At 42.9% G+C, this 21,361-nt stretch overlaps 1 protein-coding gene across 5 annotated transcripts in view; it reads right to left on the bottom strand.

The window, feature by feature from the left end:
* The window catches only part of MPPED1 (metallophosphoesterase domain containing 1), a 90,012-nt gene extending 71,341 nt beyond the window's left edge, over positions 1-18,671 (bottom strand). The window contains exons 1-2 of one of the 5 annotated variants that reach the window (XM_075899516.1): positions 18,398-18,671; positions 6,104-6,222 (exon numbers count right to left, since the gene is read on the bottom strand). In XM_075899516.1, coding sequence (XP_075755631.1) covers positions 6,104-6,147 — 44 coding nt within the window. In that variant the 5' untranslated portion in view covers positions 6,148-6,222; positions 18,398-18,671. Of the gene's footprint in view, positions 1-6,103; positions 6,223-18,397 lie in introns of those variants that run through there. The other 4 variants (XM_075899521.1, XM_075899528.1, XM_075899509.1 and 1 more) reach the window with 4 other exon arrangements.
* Between the last annotated feature and the right edge of the window lie 2,690 nt (positions 18,672-21,361).

Here is a 21,361-nt window from a genome sequence, read left to right as displayed (position 1 = left end):
TTCCAGTCTTCTGGAATCTCTCCTGTCTGCCATGATTTTTCAAAAATCATAGCTAAAGGCTCAGATACCTCCTCTATCAGCTCCTTGAGTATCCTGGGATGCATTTCATCAGGACCTGGTGACTTGCTGACATCTAACTTTCCTAAGTGATTTTTAACTTGTTCTTTGTGTATCCTATCTTCTAAACTTACCCTCTCTCTGCTTGTATTCACTACGTTAGGCACACCTCCAGACTTCTCGGTGAAGACCGAAACAAAGAAGTCATTGAGCATCTCTGCCATTTCCAAGTTTCCTGTTACTGCTTCTCCCTCCTCACTAAGCAGTGGGCCTACCCTGTCCTTGGTCTTCCCCTTGCTTTTAATGTATTTATAAAAGGTCTTCTTGTTTCCCTTTATGCCTGTAGCTAGTTTGATCTCATTTTGTGCCTTTGCCTTTCTAATCTTGCCCCTGCATTCCCGTGTTGCTTGCCTATATTCATCCTTTGTTATTTGTCCTAGTTTCCATTTTTTATATGACTCCTTTTTTATTTTGAGATCATGCAAGATCTCCTTGTTAAGCCAAGCTGGTCTTTTGCCATATTTTCTATCTTTCCTACACAGCGGAATTGTTTGCTTTTGGGCCCTTAACAACGTCCCTTTGAAATACTTCCAACTCTCCTCAGTTGTTTTTCCCTTCAGTCTTGCTTCCCATGGGACCTTACCTACAAGTTCTCTGAGCTTATCAAAATCTGCCTTCCTGAAATCCATTACCTCAATTGTGCTGGTCTCCCTTCTACCTTTCCTTAAGATCATGAACTCTATTATTTCATGATCACTGTCCCCCATACTGTCTTCCACTTTCAAGTTCTCAACTGCAGTCCAGAAACTTATTGGATAGCCTGTGCCCCACTGTGTTAGTTTCCCAACATATGTCTGGATAGTTGAAGTCCCCCATCACCACCAAATCTTGGGCTTTGGATAGTTTTGTTAATTGTTTAAAAAAGGCCTCATCCACCATTATATTATGCCTGGCTTTGTAATAATTTATAATGGGTCTACTAGCGTAGTATGAAAGCTCAAAGTGCTACTGCTCCACCTAACATACCTCATATATCCTATTGTGAGGATGTTAAGGCCCAAATTATAGGATTCATTAGAAAACCGGGTGTTCCACGCCTTATACCAACATAAATGTTTTCATTAAGTTTTACTAGGGGGCTGTGCCCCCTGCTCACTATGCTAGCCAACTCCCCTCTTGGCCAGGGAGTGCCTCGGACTGAGACCACCCCAACTCCTGCTCTTCCCTGCTGCCAGGAAGGAGCCAAGGCAGCCCCATCCCTGGCTCTGCCCGTCCCCCCGCTCCCCACACCCAGCCACTGGAGAGTGCACAGGGCTGAGGCCAACCTGGCCCTGGATCTTCCCCCACCAGCCCCCAGGAAAGGTCCAAGGCTGCCCTGACCCCAGCTCTCTCTCCTTCACCCCCCACCCCTGCCTGAGAGGCTGAGTTCACCCCAGCCCGTGTCCCTCCCCTCCCCGCCAGCACCAGCTCTTGGGTCCCCTTGGTTGCCGAGGATGGGGCCAAGGCAGTCGCACCCGGCTTTCCCCCCAGCCACTGGTGAGGGCCTGGCTCTTCCCCCCGGCCACCATGGAAGGATTGGGGTGAAACCGTGCTGGCCCAAAGCAGTGCTGGGCCCAGCTCTCTCCCTGGCTGCCGAGCCGGTGGGGGCATGGGCCAAGGCCAAGCCAGGCCAGCCCAGCCCTGGCTCCCCTCCCCGCAGCTGCTGGGAAAGTCCAAGCACAGGGGAAAGGCATGCGGGGAAGCCACATAGTTTGTGGCTCCCCAGAGCACAGGGGGGGGGGGGAGGCCATGCGGTTGAGGGTGGAGGGAGGGGCTGTAGGACGCAGAGTGATGCATGATGTCACTCTGTGGTCCCATAGGAAAAGTTTTTATAGAGAGAGAGAGAAAAAAAGAAAATAAATTGAAACAGTTTGGGATTCTCCTTGCAATGTATCCAACCCAAACCCAACAGCAATAATTGATTGGAAAATGAAATTGATTGAAATGCTAACAAACTACTGAAAATAGCAGAAAGTAAATTAGATTAGATTAGATCTCCCCTTCCCAGTTTTAATAAACTATTTCATTATTGGCAATAAATGTAAGGCTCATTTATAAGAATATAATATTTGAAAGTGTCCCTTTAAAATAACAAAATATAGGACTATGTAGCACTTTAAAGACTAACAAGATGGTTTATTAGATGATGAGTTTTCGTGGGCCAGACCCACGAAAGCTCATCATCTAATAAATCATCTTGTTAGTCTTTAAAGTGCTACATAGTCCTGTATTTTGTTTCAGCTACACCAGACTAACACGGCTACATTTCTATCACCTTTAAAATAACAATATTTAAAAGTTCTGTTTAATGCCAGTTTGATAGTTTTTGTTTACTTATTGAAAAGATTACTTCGCTTCAAAGAAACTAATGTTACTAATATTCACATTGAAATACAGTTATTCGCTGGATCCATATTGCCTATTGGGGTATGTCTAGACTACATGGCTCCATCGACGGAGCCATGTAAACTAGTTTATCCGGGATAGGCAAAGACATGGGCAGCGAGTTGTATGGGCTCATGGTGCCCATGCTCCACCAATATTTGGAGCTGGGTCTCTCCAGCTCTGCTTGGAGCGGGCTCCGGACCACCATGCATCCTCCCACCCCAGCTCCAGAGACTCTCTCCCCCAGCCCCGGCCCCGGCCCCGCCGTGTGCAACCTTCACTGAGCTCCCCCTTGCCGGCTGCTGCTGCCATGTGCAGCATGCTGAAACCGGTGGGCGGGGAGACGCCCGGGCATGATGTAACGTCACGGCCTGGGATTTTAAAATTGCTGGGTGCTGCATTGTGCTGCGCCGCACGGTTGAGTTGTGGGTTCGGAGTCCGGGGATAGAGAGCAGACTCCGGCCCCGCAAAGTGGAAAGCAGAAGGTAGAGGAGGGGAAGGGAAGAAGAAGGGCTGGGAGAGGAAGGGGCTTGTGCGAAGGGGGAGGGGGAGGGGGAGGGCTGGGAGAGGAAGGGGCTTGTGCAGAGAAGGAGGGGGAGGGTTGGGAGAGGGAGGGACTTGTGCGGAGGGGGAAGGGGAGGGGGAGGGTTGAGAGAGGGAGGGGCTTATGCAGAGGGGGAGGGGAAGGGGCTTGTGCAGAGGGGGAGAGCTGGGAGAGGAAGGGCTTATGCAGAGGGGGAGGGGAAGGGTTAGAAGAGGAAGGGGCTTGTGCGGAGGGGGAGTGGGAGGGGAAGGGGAAGGAGAAGGGCTGGGAGAGGAAGGGGCTTGTGCAGAGGGGGAGGGGAAGGGAGAAAACTAGGGGAAGGGCTGGGAGAAGAAGGGGCTTGTGTGGAGGGGGAGGGAAGGGGGGAAGAAAGGGGAAGGCACTAAAGGGACAGGGTAGAGGAGAGACAAATGCCAGGGGGCCAAGTGCAGACAATGAGGAAAAAAGCAGGAGGGGAGGTGTAAGTGGGAGGGGGGACAGGGTGATGCTGGGAGGGGAGAGGGTAAGGGCATAGGGGGCTGGAGGAGGAGGTGCCCTGAGACAGCTTGAAAGAAGGGGTGGGCATAAGGAAGGCGGGGATGGAGCAAGGCATGTGTGAGGGCACAGAGGGGCAGGAGGGGAACAGGGGAGAGAGTGGTGAGGGGGTGGGTATCAGGGGAAAAGAGGGCAAAGGGGGGAGGAGCAGTGAGGGAAGGGGAAGGCACCAGGAGGGTGCAGGAGTAAGAGAAGGTGCAGGTGCCAAGGGATTCTGGGGGTGGAGCAGAAGGGCAGACACCTGCAGGGGAGGGACCAGCACCAGAGGAGAGAGGCAGGGCAGGTGTGTAGAGAGAGGTATTAGAAGAGGAGATGAGGAGCGGTAGCTCACATGATCAGAGTGGGGCTACTGGAGGAGTCGGCATAGGGGGGAAAGAAGGGCTGGTGGAGGGGTGCAGGTTGCATTAGGGCTGAGGGCAGTGAGAAGGGCAGGAGTCAGGACAGCAGAGGGGGGTGAGAAGTTGGGGGGGCAGCAGGCACCAGGGGAGCTGATGGAACAAGGACAGGAGACATGGCAGCAGAGAGAAAAGGTAAAGGTTTATAAAATATTTATTAATAACTTGGGTGCCACAGTGGCACATCCAAACAAGCCACATGAACTCAGTACTGGTGCACAACACAAAATTCATTTGCTCATGAGAGGAAACTCTTAGGCTACGTCTACACTGGCGGTTTCTTGCGCAAGATGATCTTGCGCAAGAGTTCTTATGCAAGAAGTCTTGAACAAGAACACGTCCACACTGCCATATGAGAGATGTGCTTTTGCACAAGAGCATCTATGGCAGTGTGGACGCCCTCTTGGCCAAGAAAGCTCTGATGGCCATTTTAGCTATAGGGGTTTCTTGTGCAAGAAATCCCTGCCTAGCATCCACACTGCCCTCTTGTGCAAGAGAGCTTACACCTGTTAGAAAAGAGCGCAGCTCTTGTGCAAGACACCCTCTCTTACCACGCCGTACTGTAAATTTCCTTTCACAAGGGCAGGCGGGCAGTGTGGATGCTCTGTGGGTTCTTGCACAAGAACGGCTGTACTTGTGCAAAAAGGCACGAGTGTAGACATAGCCTTAGAGGGAACACTTCCCTCAGCTCTCTGCTCCCGAGTTAATGTCATACACATTGGGTTAATGCAACTGCAGGATAGTTGCATGAGGGGGTTTTGGTGGGGACCAAACTAATACCTGTTGGTAGGAGAATGGTAGGAAAAGCCCTTCAACAGGGGTGACATGACACCTTTTACTTCTAGTCGTGTGTCCATTTTGCTTGGCGCGTGTTACCTCCAGAGGCGTGGCTAATGGGGGGGGACAGGGAGTGTGGTTAACTGGGACCAGGGGGCGTGGCTAATGGGGCACCACCAAAAATTAAACAAACCTGCCTCCTATGGGCAAAGAAGCGGGGATTTAAATAATCCCCGCTTCATTAACATAAACATGGCCACCACGCTGTGCCGATGATCAGCTGATCTGGCACAGCGCGGCAGTCTAGACGCGGACTTGTCAGTTGGGGAAGCCTTTGCCAACGGATCCCTTATGCCCCTTATGCTTAAAAAAGGAGCATGTATCTCCTTGACTCCACTAGAAATGAGTGGTAAGGAAACAGCAGCAAAGTAACTAAGGACATTTCGGATTTTAAACACTCTCAGGTACGTCCTAGACTACAGAGCTTTTCCGGGATATGGGAGGTATGTCCAAGGAAAAAAAGTCCACTTTTCTGAAAAAAATGTCAGAAAAGTGGACAAGGCGTTTTGTCGGTATCCCTGTAAACCTCGTTTTACGAGTAAGAAGGGATGTTCTGGAAGAGAGTTTTTTCCAACATTTGGCCCCGTGTAGACAGGCCAAATGTCAGAAAAGCCTTTTTTGGAAGTATCTTTTTCTGACTTTTCTTTGTAGTATAGACACAGCATCAAATGCTATGTTCATGCTATGAAGCAGGCAGTAGAATAAAAATGGTTGAAAGCAAGAGAGAGGGAAGAGAAGAAATATTCTTCTAAAATTAAGAGCACACAAATTTTTGCACTTAAGAAATAAGGCCTGATCTGCACTTAAAAAGGTTGACATAACTATGTTGCCTAAGAAAAGGGAAAATCCACATTCCAGAGCCCCATAGCTATGCCAACCTAAATCCCAGTGTAGATGCAACTAGATCAATGAAAGAATACTACATGTCACTGTACACTATGTCTATGAAGCTATGACATCATAGCTATGCCAATATAGTCTCAGTAGCATAGACTTGCCCTAAAAGATTAAAATGGCAGATATGAGGTCTTCTCCTAGAAGCACTGTGTGCAAAATTGTACACTTTCATATGCGCTATGTTTGTCAATGTCAAAACAAAACAAAACAAAACAACAACAACAAAAACCTGCTGTTTTTCCGGAAAAACTCTGCAGTGTAGACATACCCTAAGTGAGATGTTCTAACAACTTCCTTCTAGGACAAGATGGAAAGTAGCAATTGCTACCTCCACTAGTATTAGCTGTTTTGGGTCCAATTCATTACACTTTGTTCCCAAACACCAAGAAAAGTGTATTGCTCTGATAGCACTTACTGTAGAAGAGTTTTCAGAAGAGAGAATCCAATGTCCTCACACATGAGAGAGCCTGTGAATCACAGCACTAAGCCAGCCTGCATGGATGCTAGCCAGAGACACTCAGCATGATGGTCACCCTGTAAACAGGCAGAGAATGAGAAGCCAGCATGTCTCACTTGAGAGGGGGAAAAATGTATTATCATAGCTTTACTGATCTCCCTACCAAGTGACAGCCATTCTGTGTCCACCCTGGAGACATATACAAATTGTGCAGGATAGGAAAGAAAACCAAAAAGCCCGGATCTTACTGTAAAAACAAAATAGCTAGCAATCACATGAACAACTAATACTAACAGAAATCAGAATAGTATAACCACAGTACATGACTTACAATATTAATTCAGTAGATGAAGCAACTGTCAGCAACACACACAAACATCTTTGATCCTTACCTTTCACTTTCTTGATCCCTTGCTGAATAAGTGGCTGGCTGGCTGGCTGCTAACATTCTTGGTGACTGATAGAACAAGCTGTCTCTCTCCAGCCTGACTGCTATCCAAATCTGACATTAGTCACTCCCCTTAATTTTCTTTTACAACACTCCTTAAGATTTTTTTTTAATTATTTCCCCCATAACTAAAAACAGGGTGTGATATACAGTAGGAAAATAATTACCTGCAGCTGTACCACGTAAGTTTTAAAATCACATGCTCCACACTACCAACATACAGCAATAAGACTCGAATCCCCACAGCAACAAAATGCTAACTACTCTCTTCCCCCAGACTTATGGAGCTATGGGATGGCTGCCAGGGAGATACAGATAAATGTAAAAAAGGTTTCAGGAATATGAATATTAAAATAAAAGTCACAATTCTGGATGTTAGTTTTTTTTCAATCTCCAACATTTATGATTCTACTAAATGATCTATCTTCTCACTAGTGTAGGAATGTTCTCTGCACAAATTATTTTTCTAGGACTTTGTCCAGTTACTTCTAAATGTCCCCAAAGGTCTGATCCAAAACCACTGTACTAAGTGGATGTCTTCCCAGTATCTTCAACAGGAATTCCACTACTTCTACTGGGAGATTGTTTTGCAAAAGTACTACTCATTTACTTGAAATTTGGTATATTCTTAAGTCCCCTGCTAATCGGGGCCTTACATAACTCATTTTATCAACAAGTAGTCATCTAGCACCCGTAACCAAAATTTATAGAATCATGCGCTTTTGTGAGGAAAACCCACTTTGTCAGATGAATTGGAGTGGAAATATCAGAAACCAAGAGATATATGGAGTTCTCCTGAATTTTTTTATCTTAATGTTTTCCTTTTTTAATTTCATGCCAATATCTCTTGTATAAGTACCAAACAAAATAATTCCAGTCCATATTTTGTAAGAATTATCTTGTCACTGCAAACTAACATTTCACTTTAATCTCTCTTCTCCTCACTCCACACTGAGGCTACGGCTACACTGCTGCTTTTTTGCGGAAGAGGATATGCAAATCGCGCTCACGTTTGCCTATCTTCTTCCAATTATTTTTGCAGAAGAGGTTTTGCCAATAAAAAGCCCTGTGTAGATGGGGCCATTTGTCAGGGGAAAAAACCCTGTAAACCTTGATTTTTGAGGAATAAGGGATCTTGTGAAAGAGGGATTTTTCTGACAAATGACCCCATCTACACAGGGCTTTTTATCAGCAAAACCTCTTCTGCAAAAAGAATCGGAAGAAGATATGCAAATACGAGTGCAATTTGCATATCCTCTTCCACAAAAAAGCGGCAGTGGAGCTGTAGCTTGATTCTGCCTTTTGTTCTTCCTCCAGTTCATATCTTTCCCCACCCACCATTCCTCAACTAACTTACTCCATTTTCTGTGTTACAGCCCCACTACCACACACTTTTGGTCAGTCCCATGGCAAACACTTTTGTTTTGAGTCTTTCTTGTAACCTTCCCAGCTATTGAACAAGAGCCTGGATACAAAATTGCCATGGCTCAAGTACAGTAGTTTTCATCTTAAATAATATTTAGGTTGTTAAAATAAAATAATAATGTAAGTAGAGAATAGAAATTAAGAAGTAAAAGTGTGAAGAGGAGATGTACTGTGAAATGAAAATATATGAAAAGTCAAGGAGGCAGAGAAACATAGAATGGTTATTCAAGATCATCAGAGTTGCAGAGAAGCACTCCAACTCTTACACCAACAGTAATGCAATAATGTGAAGAGCAAGACAGTGGGAGACAAGTAGGAACAGTGTAGACAGAGAGAAGATATGTGAAGAGGGCTAGCGTTTGTTCATAAAGAGTCTGAAGTACTGGGATTCGGGGATTCAATTGAGAACACAGTGAGAAGACATGAAGGCATTTACATGAAGCTTTAAAATAGAAAAGCCCAATTTTTCAGGGAAAGAGGTGTTTATAAACACAATAAATTCCCGTAAAGAAATGTATGAGAGTTTGTGAAGCCATACAGTATGGCTACTTAAGATGCAAACACATTTGCGTTTATTTTACTCCATCAGCATAGTGCCTGATGGAGAATTCAAATCTTTCTCTACAATGAAGGAAACATTGCTCTTATTGAGTTACTGTCTCAGAAACAGAAGCAAGTTACGTTAGACAAGGAAGCAGAAATCTTATTTTTTTTAAATCCAGTGCCTGAAAGTGCTTTCTACACTAAGGGTGCTAACTATCACAGTAACATGACTATAAAAAGCAGTATTTGGATCCATTATCACAAAATACTCAAATATGTTTTTGTTTTAAACAAGGGATGGATTGACAGAAGTAGCTCAGTATTAAAGGATCCTAGTGCTATCAGTAAAGACCTTACTCTTTGTCCATCCTGTGCTTTTCAGCACATTGGGCTACCCACATTCTCCATACTTGCGTATCATCTGACATGTAATCCTAAATCCTCAAAGAATTGGATTTGTTTAGTTTGGAAATAAGAAGACTGAGAGGGGATTAGATAGCAGCTTTTAAGTACATACAGGGCGTTATAAGGGAGAGGGAGAAAAAATAGTCCACTTTAACGTCTGAGGATAGGACAAGAAGCAATGGGTTTAATTTGCAGCAAGGGCGGTTTAGGTAGAACATTAAGAAAAACTTCTTAACTGTCAGGCTAAACACCGGAATAAATTGTTTAGGGAATAAATTCCATCATTGTGAAATCCCCATCATTGGAGATATTTAAGAGCAGGTTAGATACACATCTGTCAGGAATGATCTAGGTGATGCTTAGTCTTGCCATGAGGGGAGGGGACTGGACTTGATCATTTCACAAGATCCCTTCCAGTTCTAGTGTTCTATGATTCTATAACTTCAAATTACATTTTTCTATGGCATTGATGATCATATGCTTTCAAGTCATCCTAGTTCTATCCCTCTTTCTTTTTGCATTTTCTGGTTTCCAACTGAGAGTCACAATCCATAGTCAGTAAAGAAGCAATTATATAATTTAATGTAGGAAATGAACTGGCTGTTCTAATAGGTTTTCCTTCTATAACTTATAATATTTACATAATCCTGACATAAATTGGTAAATAGGATCATTTTTCTGCTCTTAGTTCTGCCACCAGGAACTGGATACACTTTCTTCCATAGGAAAGTTTGCAATTAAAAACTGTTTCAAAGGAATATGTTCTTTTTTTATTGTTGGTTTGCTGAGACAAATTATAGTGCAATTGCTGGGAAATCAAAACTAGTGGACAGTCTCTTCTGGCTGGTTTGACTTTACCTTAAAATGAGAGATCAAATGTTCTTAGTTCATTTAAAATAAAGAGAGCAGTATTAAATGGCAACTGGTAGCTGCTGAGGCTCATCATGTACAAATGTACTCATGGAACCATTAGGCCTCAAGTGCTTTCTATACATCAGTAGTTTGTTGTATAAATGCATGTTTAGGGAACTTTTAAAATGTACATTTTCTGAACTCAGTCTAGCACTGAAATATGCACTTAAAACTCTACGCTTCCCAATAAGAATATGTTATGTACCTGCCATTAGTGTCAATGACAGTTAAGAAAGCATGCTGAAAGGAGAATAAATTCCTTGGGGATATTTAAGTTATAATCTGTAGTGTCATTTGAGGTGTTTTCCTCCCATTACAAGCTCCCCAAAGACTTTGATGTTATGAATTAGTGATCTAAAAGTTCTATTTTGAAGTGTAACCCCATTTTAGGTACAGAAACACTACATCAAATAGAACTATTAACTTTTTAAGATGCCAGTTTAGTGCTGCTGAAAGGTGCCAGGATGACAGCCTTGCAGACTGAAGTCCTCTGCAAGCATCCCTGAACTGCCTTTGTGTCTCAAACCTTCGTGGAGAGACCAATTCTGAAGGGTAAGAAGGGTAGTTCAGATGCCATCCCCTTGAATTCTATGATCTCTTTGTTGTAACTACCAACAAGGGTAATAATTATGGTGAATTTTGTAACATGCATCTCTCTCCACTAGGAATTCTTCCAAACAGTCATGAGATGGCACAAAAGTTATAGTGTAAACATTTAGAAATTGCTCTTATCACAGGTTTCACAGTTCTCAACTCTCAAACATACCTATATGCTCTGATCCTGCTTTGAATATGCCTGAGGACTATATGGGCAAAGCTATATAAATGTAGCTATGTTGGCTTAACTCTGTGGTGTAGATGTATGTACACCAAGAGAGAGGATGTAGGTACCCTACCCCGGCTCCCCAGCCTATGGTAGCTAAATTGACAAGCATTCTGCCATAGACGTAACTCAATCTGCAGTGGGGGCAAGGTTGGCATAGCTACATTATTCAGGGAGTATCAATTTTTTTATTTCCCTCCCGCCCCCTCGCCAAGCAACATAGTTATGTCAACCTAAATTCCTAAATTTTAAGTGTAAATCAGGCCTGAGGCCATGTCTACACTAAAAAGAAAATCTCTGCTGCTGCAATTGATCTTCTGGGGTTTGATTTAGCCAGTTTAGTTGTGATTCTTGCTTCAACGTTCCTTATAAGTGTGGACCTGGCCTGAGATTCAAACTTCTTTGTTTCAGGAGCATGGCTACCTTACACAGATCTCCAGCATCTCTCTTTTTAAACTTTACTTCTCAATGGTGGATGTTGATTGATCATAAGGATGCATTACACCAATAAACTAAAAGGACTTACCATCTCATCAAGTCCATCATTTGTTTCCACAGATCTGAACAGCTCTGAGTAATGTCTGACTTGTAATGTGGAAAAATGTGCTTTGGTGAATCAATGAGACCTCTTATTTTGCTTTAACTGAAACTACCTCAGCCTTTTTTTTTATTAAAATTATTTTATCCTAATTTAAAACAAAATAAAGCCCCCACAGTATTACATCTTGCTACTTATAACTACCTGTCATATATTGGTAAAAAAAATCCTTTACTGAAATTAATTAGTTTTCCTCCACTGATCACACTTACAAGTAAGTTACTGCACATGTTACTGTCATTATTTTAGATTTAAAGAACACTGTTACATAAAGATTATATAGATATTGTAAAAAGATATAAATGGCGGAAATAAGATACATTAAAGTCTGTCTCCTTGCCCATATCTGTGGAGTTTCATCAATGGAAATGTTTTACTTACAGTATGCCACAATACTGGACAGTCCTGTGGACGGACAGGCAGAGAAGGAAGGAAGATGAAGGCAGTCAGAATACACTGAATATTACAATATTTCACCTAAGTAATCTAATAGTTACGAAGATTTAATTTGTTTACCACTCAGAAAACTTTTAGAAAGTATTATTTTGAATTATGACTACACGGTTATTCTTTTTATTTTCTTATTCCAACACCTGCAAAACTAGAGTTGCTTATTCTTCATTTTATAAAGATTTAAGTTTCATTTTTAAATGATTAGCTGTACCACTTACTGGATCATATCCTGGGGAATGAAAATACTTTCTCTCTTATTATTTTAATTCTAAAATACAAATGCAGCACAATAATACTTCTGTTTTCACTTCAAACCCTGGAGAGGCTCTATTTTATAATATATCATGAACACCTAGTATATTTTGGAGATAAGAATATTAGTGTTTACATTCACAAATGTACTGAACAAAGAGAAGACATTTGTTGAGACTAAATAAATTATAATCCTACACTAGATTTTTACTAAATATATTCAGCATATCGTTCTTGAGTAAAGTATTAAATTGGCCACATTTTCTTACAGTCTAAACTAAGTCCTCTTTAAGAAAAATAAACCATTTTGGTTTAAGGTTATATATATATTCATCTCAAAATAAATTAGAGGTAGCTAATCTATTTAAATTAAGTAAATCTAGTCAAGAAAATTTTATATACGTACATAAAAGCTGCAAAGCTCTTCCATTACTCTTAAGAATCTTTTTCCTTTCCAAATGCTCATCAAACTTCATGATATTATTACTGGAACTTAAGGATAGGCATTAAAGAAAAATAATAAACCCCCAAAAGCCAATATTGAGTTTAAGGAAAAAATAACTGTAAATGTATAAATGCCATGAAAGCATCAGCAAGTTAGTGACATGATTATTTATTTCTACACTTCAAATTTGAGTTTGTCATTTTATTCAGCAATTGAGATATGTTTAAAAAAACAAAGCATTTTATATTTGAGAAATTTTCAAGTCTGCTTTAAATCACAGCTGCAACAAACTAGTATTTGGAGTGTCTGGTTTAAACTCACAATTGAAAAGCTCTCTCTCAGCTATCCTTTGATACTCTTCATCCAGACTCAGCAACATGTGGGTTATGTTGTGCACAATGGCAAACCCTGGCCTCTGGACATACATCTATGCAATTCGCAATGGGACAAACCCCATTTGCTTTATTCACACAAGTAACACAACTGACTTCAGTGGGACTACTTACAAGATTAAAGCAAGCAGAACTCGGTGCACTAAATTGTGCACACATATCTGAGGGAAGAATATGGCATTCATTAGCCACTGAAGAGAGACATTGTAGTAACATCTATCTCCCTCTTTCCAAAATTAAAGTGGTAGGGTTACAAAGCCTAATATAAATTATATAATTTTGAGTATTCAGTTAAATGTGTTTGTATTTAAGCATTCCAATTCAGTTTTGACAATCCAAACACTGCAGCACTGTGTTAGCGCATGCCTATTTCTGTTGCTCCAAGAGAGTATAATTTTTAAAAAAAGGAAGGAAGAATAGAATTTAAATCGGAAAAAGTAAAGTAGAATTTAAAAATTCTTAGGTTAACAACCTAAGGTGCTGGCAATTATTTTTTAAATGATCTAAAATGAATCAACAATGCTTTTTTAAATATAGCATTTCTCTGCACTCATAAGTAAAATATAAGACCTGTAAGAGAAATCGTACTTCCTTATCAACTATTGAACTGGATCATCCCCTTTAGTGGTAAAAACGTTGAAAGGAGGAAATCTCCCGAGATCCCCTCATATCATCTCATTAGGGGTGAAAGGAATGAGGCAGCAGGATTTCCCTGCAGACAAAAGGCACAAGATGGACACCAAACCTGCCAGATCCCCAGGGATTTTCTGGAAGCTACAGTCACTTTTACTAACACCCTGTATTTACATGGGGGGTACGTCTACACTACAGGAAAAAGTTGAATTAAGATATCCAACTTCAGCTACATTAATTGCGTAGCTGAAGTCAAAATAACTTAACTGGGCTTTTGGCACTGTCTACACTGCAGGAAGTAGAAGGAAGAGCACTTTTTTTCTACTTCCCTTACTCTTCGTGAAAGCAGGGTTACTGGCATTGATTGGAGTGCCACTCTCAATTTGAATTAGCTGTCTTAACTAGACCCGTTAATTTGAACCCTAGAACATCGTCAGCAGCAGCTTCAATCTTCCTCCGTTATGTAGACGTACCTGGGAACTGCACTATAGGACTTCTACCCGGGAAAAAACATCAGGCTTACTCCATGCTATCTTCTCCAGGTAGTCTCCTTGGGCTGGACAAATGTGTATCAGCTTCCAGGCTTCCCTCAATTCTCCGCCTGCCTCTCTGAACAAATTCTAGACTCAAAGGGCATCCTACATAAGACCCACAGGAGAGGGGGAAGATGTAGAGGCAGTGGAGCCCTCCTGTCTTCCATGTCAGAGAGCGGGGAGAGCTATACAAGGAGGATGAGCTGCGGCACTGATTTCTATTTCAAATATTTCAAATATACAAATGTTATAAAATCAAGCTGAATGGTATGTGTTCATTTTGTATATTCCTTATGTGTACCAGTGTGGCTGAGCAGGGATCCAATCCCGCACTCCACGCCTCATGTGAGGAATGATACATCCCATTGAAGTGTATGTGGCTGCTCATGTAAGAAAGGACTCCCAAGATCAGGTGCTATATATAATTCTGAGAAAGTATTTTTTAGTTTATGACTATAGAAACAGTAAAGTAGAACCTGTGTGACATCAATTAAAATCACTGGTATTATTTTATTATTAATAATAATAAATAGTAATTGTTTATTACAGCAGTATGTAGGAAGCAACTGAGATCAGGGACTCAGTGTGGTAGGCACTGTTCAAACATAGAGCCATAAACAGTCCCTTCTCCAAAAAGCTAAGTTGGCAACGCCACATTAGTTCTTTTACATGGTTGGGAGGGTGGGAAAAGCAGAGTGGTTCAGAAGTAATTACTTATTACACAGAGAACATGGGAAGAGAGAGAAGTTATGGGAATAGAAGAAGGGAGAGATAGAAGGTAAGATGGGCAGGAATGGAGTAACACTGAGGTGAAGAAACTGGAGGGAGCTGGAGCAAACAACTATTGACCCCTGCTTAAGCTGTTTCTGCAGCTGCTCTACTGGATTCAGTCTCTGGCTGAATAGTAAGGTCAATGATAGTCTTAAGAGGAATTGGACTAGGTCTATAGAGAAGGAACTGGGGTAAGGAGGAAACATTCTGCAGGAAAAAGTGTCTTTAAAATATATTTATGCCATTGACAATACCCTCATTATTAACAATTAATTCACATGATAAAAAAACTACAAGACAACCTTCCATCAGAGCAATATTTAAGCTGAAATGTACAGACCCATACCCCTGAAAACAGGCATTTGTAACAGGAATCCTGACCTGTCCTCATTATTCTATGTAATTAAATGCAATATACTGTAGAGTATGTTGAAAGAACATTACAGGCACAATCCTGCTCCCAGTGAAGTCATTTAATTCAGTGACTGAATGGGGAAATTAAGCATTTTACATGTAGTCAGTGTAATGAATCCTTTCCAAATTGTTACATAGCAATCGGTTAGTTGGTAGTTACTCCTGGTAACACATCACATCTGCCACACTTGTTGGCAACTCAACAAGAAGGTCATGGAATGAACAGACATAGAGGGTGAGCTATTTTACACCTATAGACGTGGTCCCTGCAGTATCAGTAGGCTATTAATTAGCAGAATAGTTTTGCTGCTGTCCACACAGTATCTGTTCTACAGAGAAACAGTTGCAGGATTCCATTTCTACTCTATCACCATTCACCTTTCACAAGCAGCAAATTGACATATAGTTTACCTGGGAAGAATATTAGATCCAAAGCATGAGATTTTGATGGGGAATAAAGAGGAGAAAATGAACTTAGAGAACTCTCTCTCCTACATGCACAAAAAACGTTTAACATTTCTCATAGACATAACCCAGAATATTATCACAAAATCTCCGTATCAAATTTAGAGATAATGTGTAGATCACCTTGAACTCAAACCCCCTCACACTCAACTTTACCCATGTGTGCACTCCATTCAGCGTCTAACAGCGTAACATCCAGAATAAACCTCACCCTTCTTTAACATAATCACGTTCCGTCTCTTTCAGTTCAGATTCCTTTATGTCAATACAGTGTGTAAGGGAGTCTCGCTTATGCTATCTTATATATTGCCTCTGAATTTGGCCCTTCTTCTTTGCTTCTGTTAAAGCAAGGTCTAGAAAATGGCTTTTATGGATTTCTTTTTTATTATTATCACTAATCATTTGAATGAAAATTGTTATTAATATTCTGAGTATTAATATTCATACTATACACTATTTTCTTTGTTCACTATTATTGTTTTCTGCATCTGGAAACAGAACCTGTTTTGATAAATGGACTAAATAGTTTATGTTTACTATTTATTATTGATTCATCTGTCTGGAAACAGGAACAGTTTTGAAAAATGGATTAAATAGCAATCTGGTATCACAGAGCTTAATCCTTAATCATAGGGCTTAATTACCATACAATTCAATGGCTAAACTCCTATTGACTTCAGCATTGCAGAACTGTGTCCATAGTGACTTCTTCACATAACTCTTTTACTGAAATACCAGGGCCAAATCCTGTGAAACTACTCAGGTGAGTCTGCTTTGGAACACAGAGCCTCATTCTGTTCCCAATTACTTCCACAGGAGTAGGAGTAGACAATTATTGTAACTGAGAGAAACTTCTCAGTGAATCACAACAGATATTCCTATATTCCACACTGTTAGGGGAACTATTTCTCTCAAGAAGTTGAAGCATTAGTGTAAAAAAAGTATGTGCTTTATCAGACCTGTAGCCCTCTTCACACTGATACCAATATCTCCCACATTGAACATAAAGCTAAATAAACAGCATAACCTGTGTGAATAATAGTGTCAGCTTTATATTTGCTTCTTCATATGTTTACTGCTTTGGATCACAAGCTAATACCATTTCAAATATTTTTTTTTAAATCCCAGCTACATGGAAGATTCTAAAACACGTATTATGCATTTGCATATCTTGAAAATGGGCATTTTTTATATGGGAATACATGTAGGCATTTAAAAAATGGTTATTCTACTTCTAACTAAATAAAATGAGGGAATAGTGTATATAATGTATATATATAAAGTACAGTAACAGGAAGATAAAAATTATAAGGGTGCTCAATCAAAATTTTCTATACTCTGAGATAAATTAAATAAATCACAACAGTAAAGCCAGGTCATGCTCAACAAATCCATGGCTGAATTACAGCCTAAGCAATGTATATCCATAAATTAATACATTTATAATATATAGTGTTTCTCCAAAATAAAAGAATGCCAAGAAAATCCATATGTAATGTAACACTTCAAAAAGTATTATGCATGCAACACACTGCCAGTGTGTCTGGCACCATGAAACACAGTTTATTATTCATGGGTCCTATTACAAGATACTGTTCCACTGCAGGATATAATGGTTCCTTAAATACTTTTCTCAAAAGATATATTCTTCTCATAGAGGCCTAAAGCCTAGTTTGGGTGCATACATTTAGGATACAAAGCAGTATTTAAAATACAAAGAAAAATCCTTTGGAAGTATTATTAATACATGTCAGCAGTAGCCACTTTCATAGTTTAATAATCCTGGTTAGCTATTCATTTAACCAGAATAGCAAAAACAGTAGATCATAGTATAAATTATCACTTGTTACATTTATTTAACTTTTACTGAAGTTAGAAAAGAATATTAATAGTACAGCAAACCCTTTTTAACTTATGACATTGTGAAGATAGGGATTGTGTATAGTGCAACTATTGATCTTCTTCCCAAACCGGGATGGAATGTTTTAAACCCTAGGAGATAGTCCAATTTTCTTGGATTTAATGGCTATATAGTGTACATATGCACCTTGTTCTTTATTGACTATGCTATACTCAGTAAATAAAAGTTATTTACAACGGCAACATATAAAATAATGATTAATAAAGCCACAAGTTAAAAGTGGCTAAACAACATCTAAATCTCCAAATGTCCATTTTTCCTGCCCCCCTCCTCCCCCGCCCCGCACAATAATGTGCTATATAAGGCTGTCTACTAAATCACAACTGTATAACATAATAGATACCAGAAACAGCCTCACTTCTGGACAACTTATAGAACGGTTTTCTGCTGGAACAAAACTTTGGAAGGTCATTAAAGCCTCTCCCACCAGAAAGGAAACAATTCAACCCTCCGCCCTCATTTTGCCACGCAGGGATGAGGGCGCAACCCAAGTGAGCAGTGGCAGGAAAGCTCGGGCGCTCCACCGAGGGAGGCTGGGGGCAGAGAGAGCTGAACACGGGATGATGAAAATGACACGGGAGGGTGCCCTAAGGCTCCACTCCACGGCCAGGTCCAGCCCCACCCCCCCCGTGTCTCCGGCCCCAGGGAGGCGCGCGCTGCCCAGGCTGCCCTCAGAAGCCTCCACCAGGGGAACTCCGCAAACAAAGTAACTTCCAAGGTGACATTAGGAGCCCGGAGCCCAGGCGGGAAGGGCTCCCCTCCTGCGCTGGGCACAGAGAAACCCGGCGAGCCCTGCTCAGCGCGCAGCCCGGTCCTTACCTTCCGCCAGCCCAGCACAAGCCAAGCGGCAGCCGCAGCCGCAGCAGCAGCAGCAGCGGAGCCGCGCCGAGGCAGGGGAAGGGGAGCCGGGAGGATTGCAGCCTCCTTCCCTCTGCCGCCTCCTCCTCTCCGCCTCCTCCTCCTCCCTCTCTCCCGGGCCGTGCCGCCCGCGCCGCAGCTCTGGGGCAATGGGTTGTTGGTGGGCTTCTTTGGAAGGAGCCGAGCGCAGCCCACGGGGCAGCCTGGCTGGGAGCCGCCAGCCCCTGACACGCTTGGGGGGCGGGGAGGGGTTTGCGGGGGGCGCGCGGGGGGTTCCAGACCCGCGCGCGGCGGCGGCGCACCGAGCCCACCCCGCAGAAGGGGAGACGGAGCCTGGGCGCCCGGCTGCCCATTGCCGCCCGTCTTGCACCAGGGCGCTGCGGCGGAGCCCCCACCCCCCCCCCTCCGGCCCGGCCACACGCGGAGCGGGGGCTGCAAGGATCCGCCCCCCCCCCACCAGTCCCTGGCGGGGGGAGCCCCCCGAGACTTACCCTCCCCGCCAGGGCTGCTGTGAAGACGCAGCATTTTGTACCTAGTATTATTATTATTTGCAAGCCACCGTCTCCTTCTGCGGCAGCCCAGCCTCCCCTCCCCCGCCTCCTTTGGGGGCCCGGGGAGCCCCCCTCTCTTCCCGCGCCGCCTCCCCGCTGCAGAGCCGGGCGCCAAGGGGGGCCACCGGGCACCGGGACTGCTCGGGCCCTGCGCGCTGGACAGAGGGCGAGCCCCGTGCGCTGCGGCGGACAGATCTCCCTCCCTTCCCACTTTGTGTAGAGGGGGACGACACTGGGCTGGGATGGTTTGGGGCGTTCAGGGCGCTGGCTGCTGCCCCGGAGCCGGCTGCTGCAGATGGTAGGAGTGCCCTGTATTAGGGGCGCGGGCCCCCACCCTTGGGCTGCTGTCGGTGGTCACAGGAAGAGGGGAAAACCCTACCCCCCTTGTCTGAGGGTTGGGGGTGCCCATGCGCTGGCTCTATTGGTGGGGGGGGGGGCACAGATTGGAAAGGGAAGCCCCCAGTGCCCCAGCAATCCCTCTCTCGGGCTGATTTAAGGGCTTAAGGGGTGGCAATTTGCTGACCCCCACTATGTTGTTGGGGACTTTCTCAGAAGTCCTTTCCCAGGCTGGGATTGTTTGAGCCCTGCTCTTTCCTGCCAGGTAATTGACTAGGGTTAGGATCCCCATCCCATCCCATAAGTATGACCATAAGGGTGGGACCAATGGTCCATCCAGCCCAGTATCCTGTTTTTCTACAGTGACCAGTGCCAGGTGCTTCACAGAGGATTAATAGAACTGCTCCCCCCCCCCCATAAGCCCTTAGTGCAGATTTATGCTGACGATGTGACTCTTAGTAAAGGCTATAAGATATTTGTTATCAGCTCTGGCAAGTATAAAAATATCCAGTGCTCCTGGATTTTAAAAAACACAAGAGACATGAACATTGGGGTTTCCCCTGGTACCAGTGGCAAAAATTTCCCTTCTCTACAATGGTGAGTCAAGGAGAATAGTGGCAATCTTGCCACTAGGAGTGACTGTGTTTGAGTGGTGCTGCCTAAGAGGCACTTAGTGGTCCTTTGGGAGGAAATGTTATTCAAAATGTAAAATATTTATACTGCACCACTGAATAAGATGAGACAAGGTCTCTGCCCCAAACTGCTTGTGACATGGCTTTCAAAGGCACTGAGCATGCACAGCTCCTGCTAATTTCAAAATCAGGTCAGGAACACAATATGATATATTAATGATCCTATCATATGATATTATACCTAGAGATCATGAAAATTAAATGAACACATAGAGGAAAGACTAATTATAAACATATGAAGGTCTGTGCTAGACAATCTTCTAGTACAATAGAATCTCAGAGTTACCAGGTGACCAGTCAACCACACACCTCATTTGGAACTAGAAGTTTGCAATCAGGCAGCAGCAGAGACAAACAAATACAGTATACTTCTGTGTTAAATGTAAACTACTAAAAAAAGGAAGGGAACATTTAAAAAGATTTGACAAGGTAAGGAAATTGCATATGTTCTTGTTTCAGAATAATTAAGATGATTAAAAGCAGTATTTTTCTTTTACATAGTAAAGTTTCAAAGTTATAATAAGCCATTAGTTGTAAGCTTTTTACTCCTGGGGAAATTATGCATCACTGCCTATGTGCAGTATTCACGATCCTTGCAGATATGTTTGCTTCTGTGCAGCAAAAGGACTTCTGATTGGGCAGCAAAGGGAAGCCACAGGAGCAGTCATGTAGCCCACCCCCAACAATGTAGGCAAATTGGTTTGGCTGCTCAGAGCAGCAGGTAGAGACAGAGACATAAATCACAGCAGGGGGAGGGTAGGCTCGACAGTCACATGGTGAGCAAGAGAGGCTACATCTACACTACAAAGTTACACTACACTACTGCTGCATCCCGGAAACACGTCTGCTTTTTCAGATCAGTTTCTGAAAAAGTGGGCGTGCTCTCTGGGAAGCCCTGTATTCCTCGTTTTATGAAGAATAAGGGCTCTTCTGAAAGAGGAGGCTTTTCCCACATTTGGCCCCGTGTAGACAGGCCAAATGTCGGAAAAGTCTCTTCTGAAAAAAGAATTGGGATTTTTTTTTCTGAAAAATAACTGCAGTGTAGACATAGCCAGAGATGCTCTGTCCCTCAATGTCACTATTGTAACATGCTTGATGTGGAGGGGCAAGACTTTGTGGTGTTTCTGAGGAGGTAAGTGTGGGAGCAGGTTCTGTCCTTCAGGCAAAGCATAATATAGCACCCTGCCTGCTTAGTGAATTGTTTCCATGCTGATTAATATATCCCCCCAGGAGTATAAAGCAGGTGTTACAATGTCAAGGCTCTTTTACATAGCCAGAGCGGTCTAAAGGATACATATTGTAAAGGACAGTAGGGCCTTAGAAATGCTTATAGTGCTTTAGTGAAT

Source organism: Pelodiscus sinensis, chromosome 1, assembly GCF_049634645.1.
Source record: "Pelodiscus sinensis isolate JC-2024 chromosome 1, ASM4963464v1, whole genome shotgun sequence".
NCBI lineage: Eukaryota > Metazoa > Chordata > Testudines > Trionychidae > Pelodiscus > Pelodiscus sinensis.
This window is presented reverse-complemented; position numbering and strand designations above follow the sequence as displayed.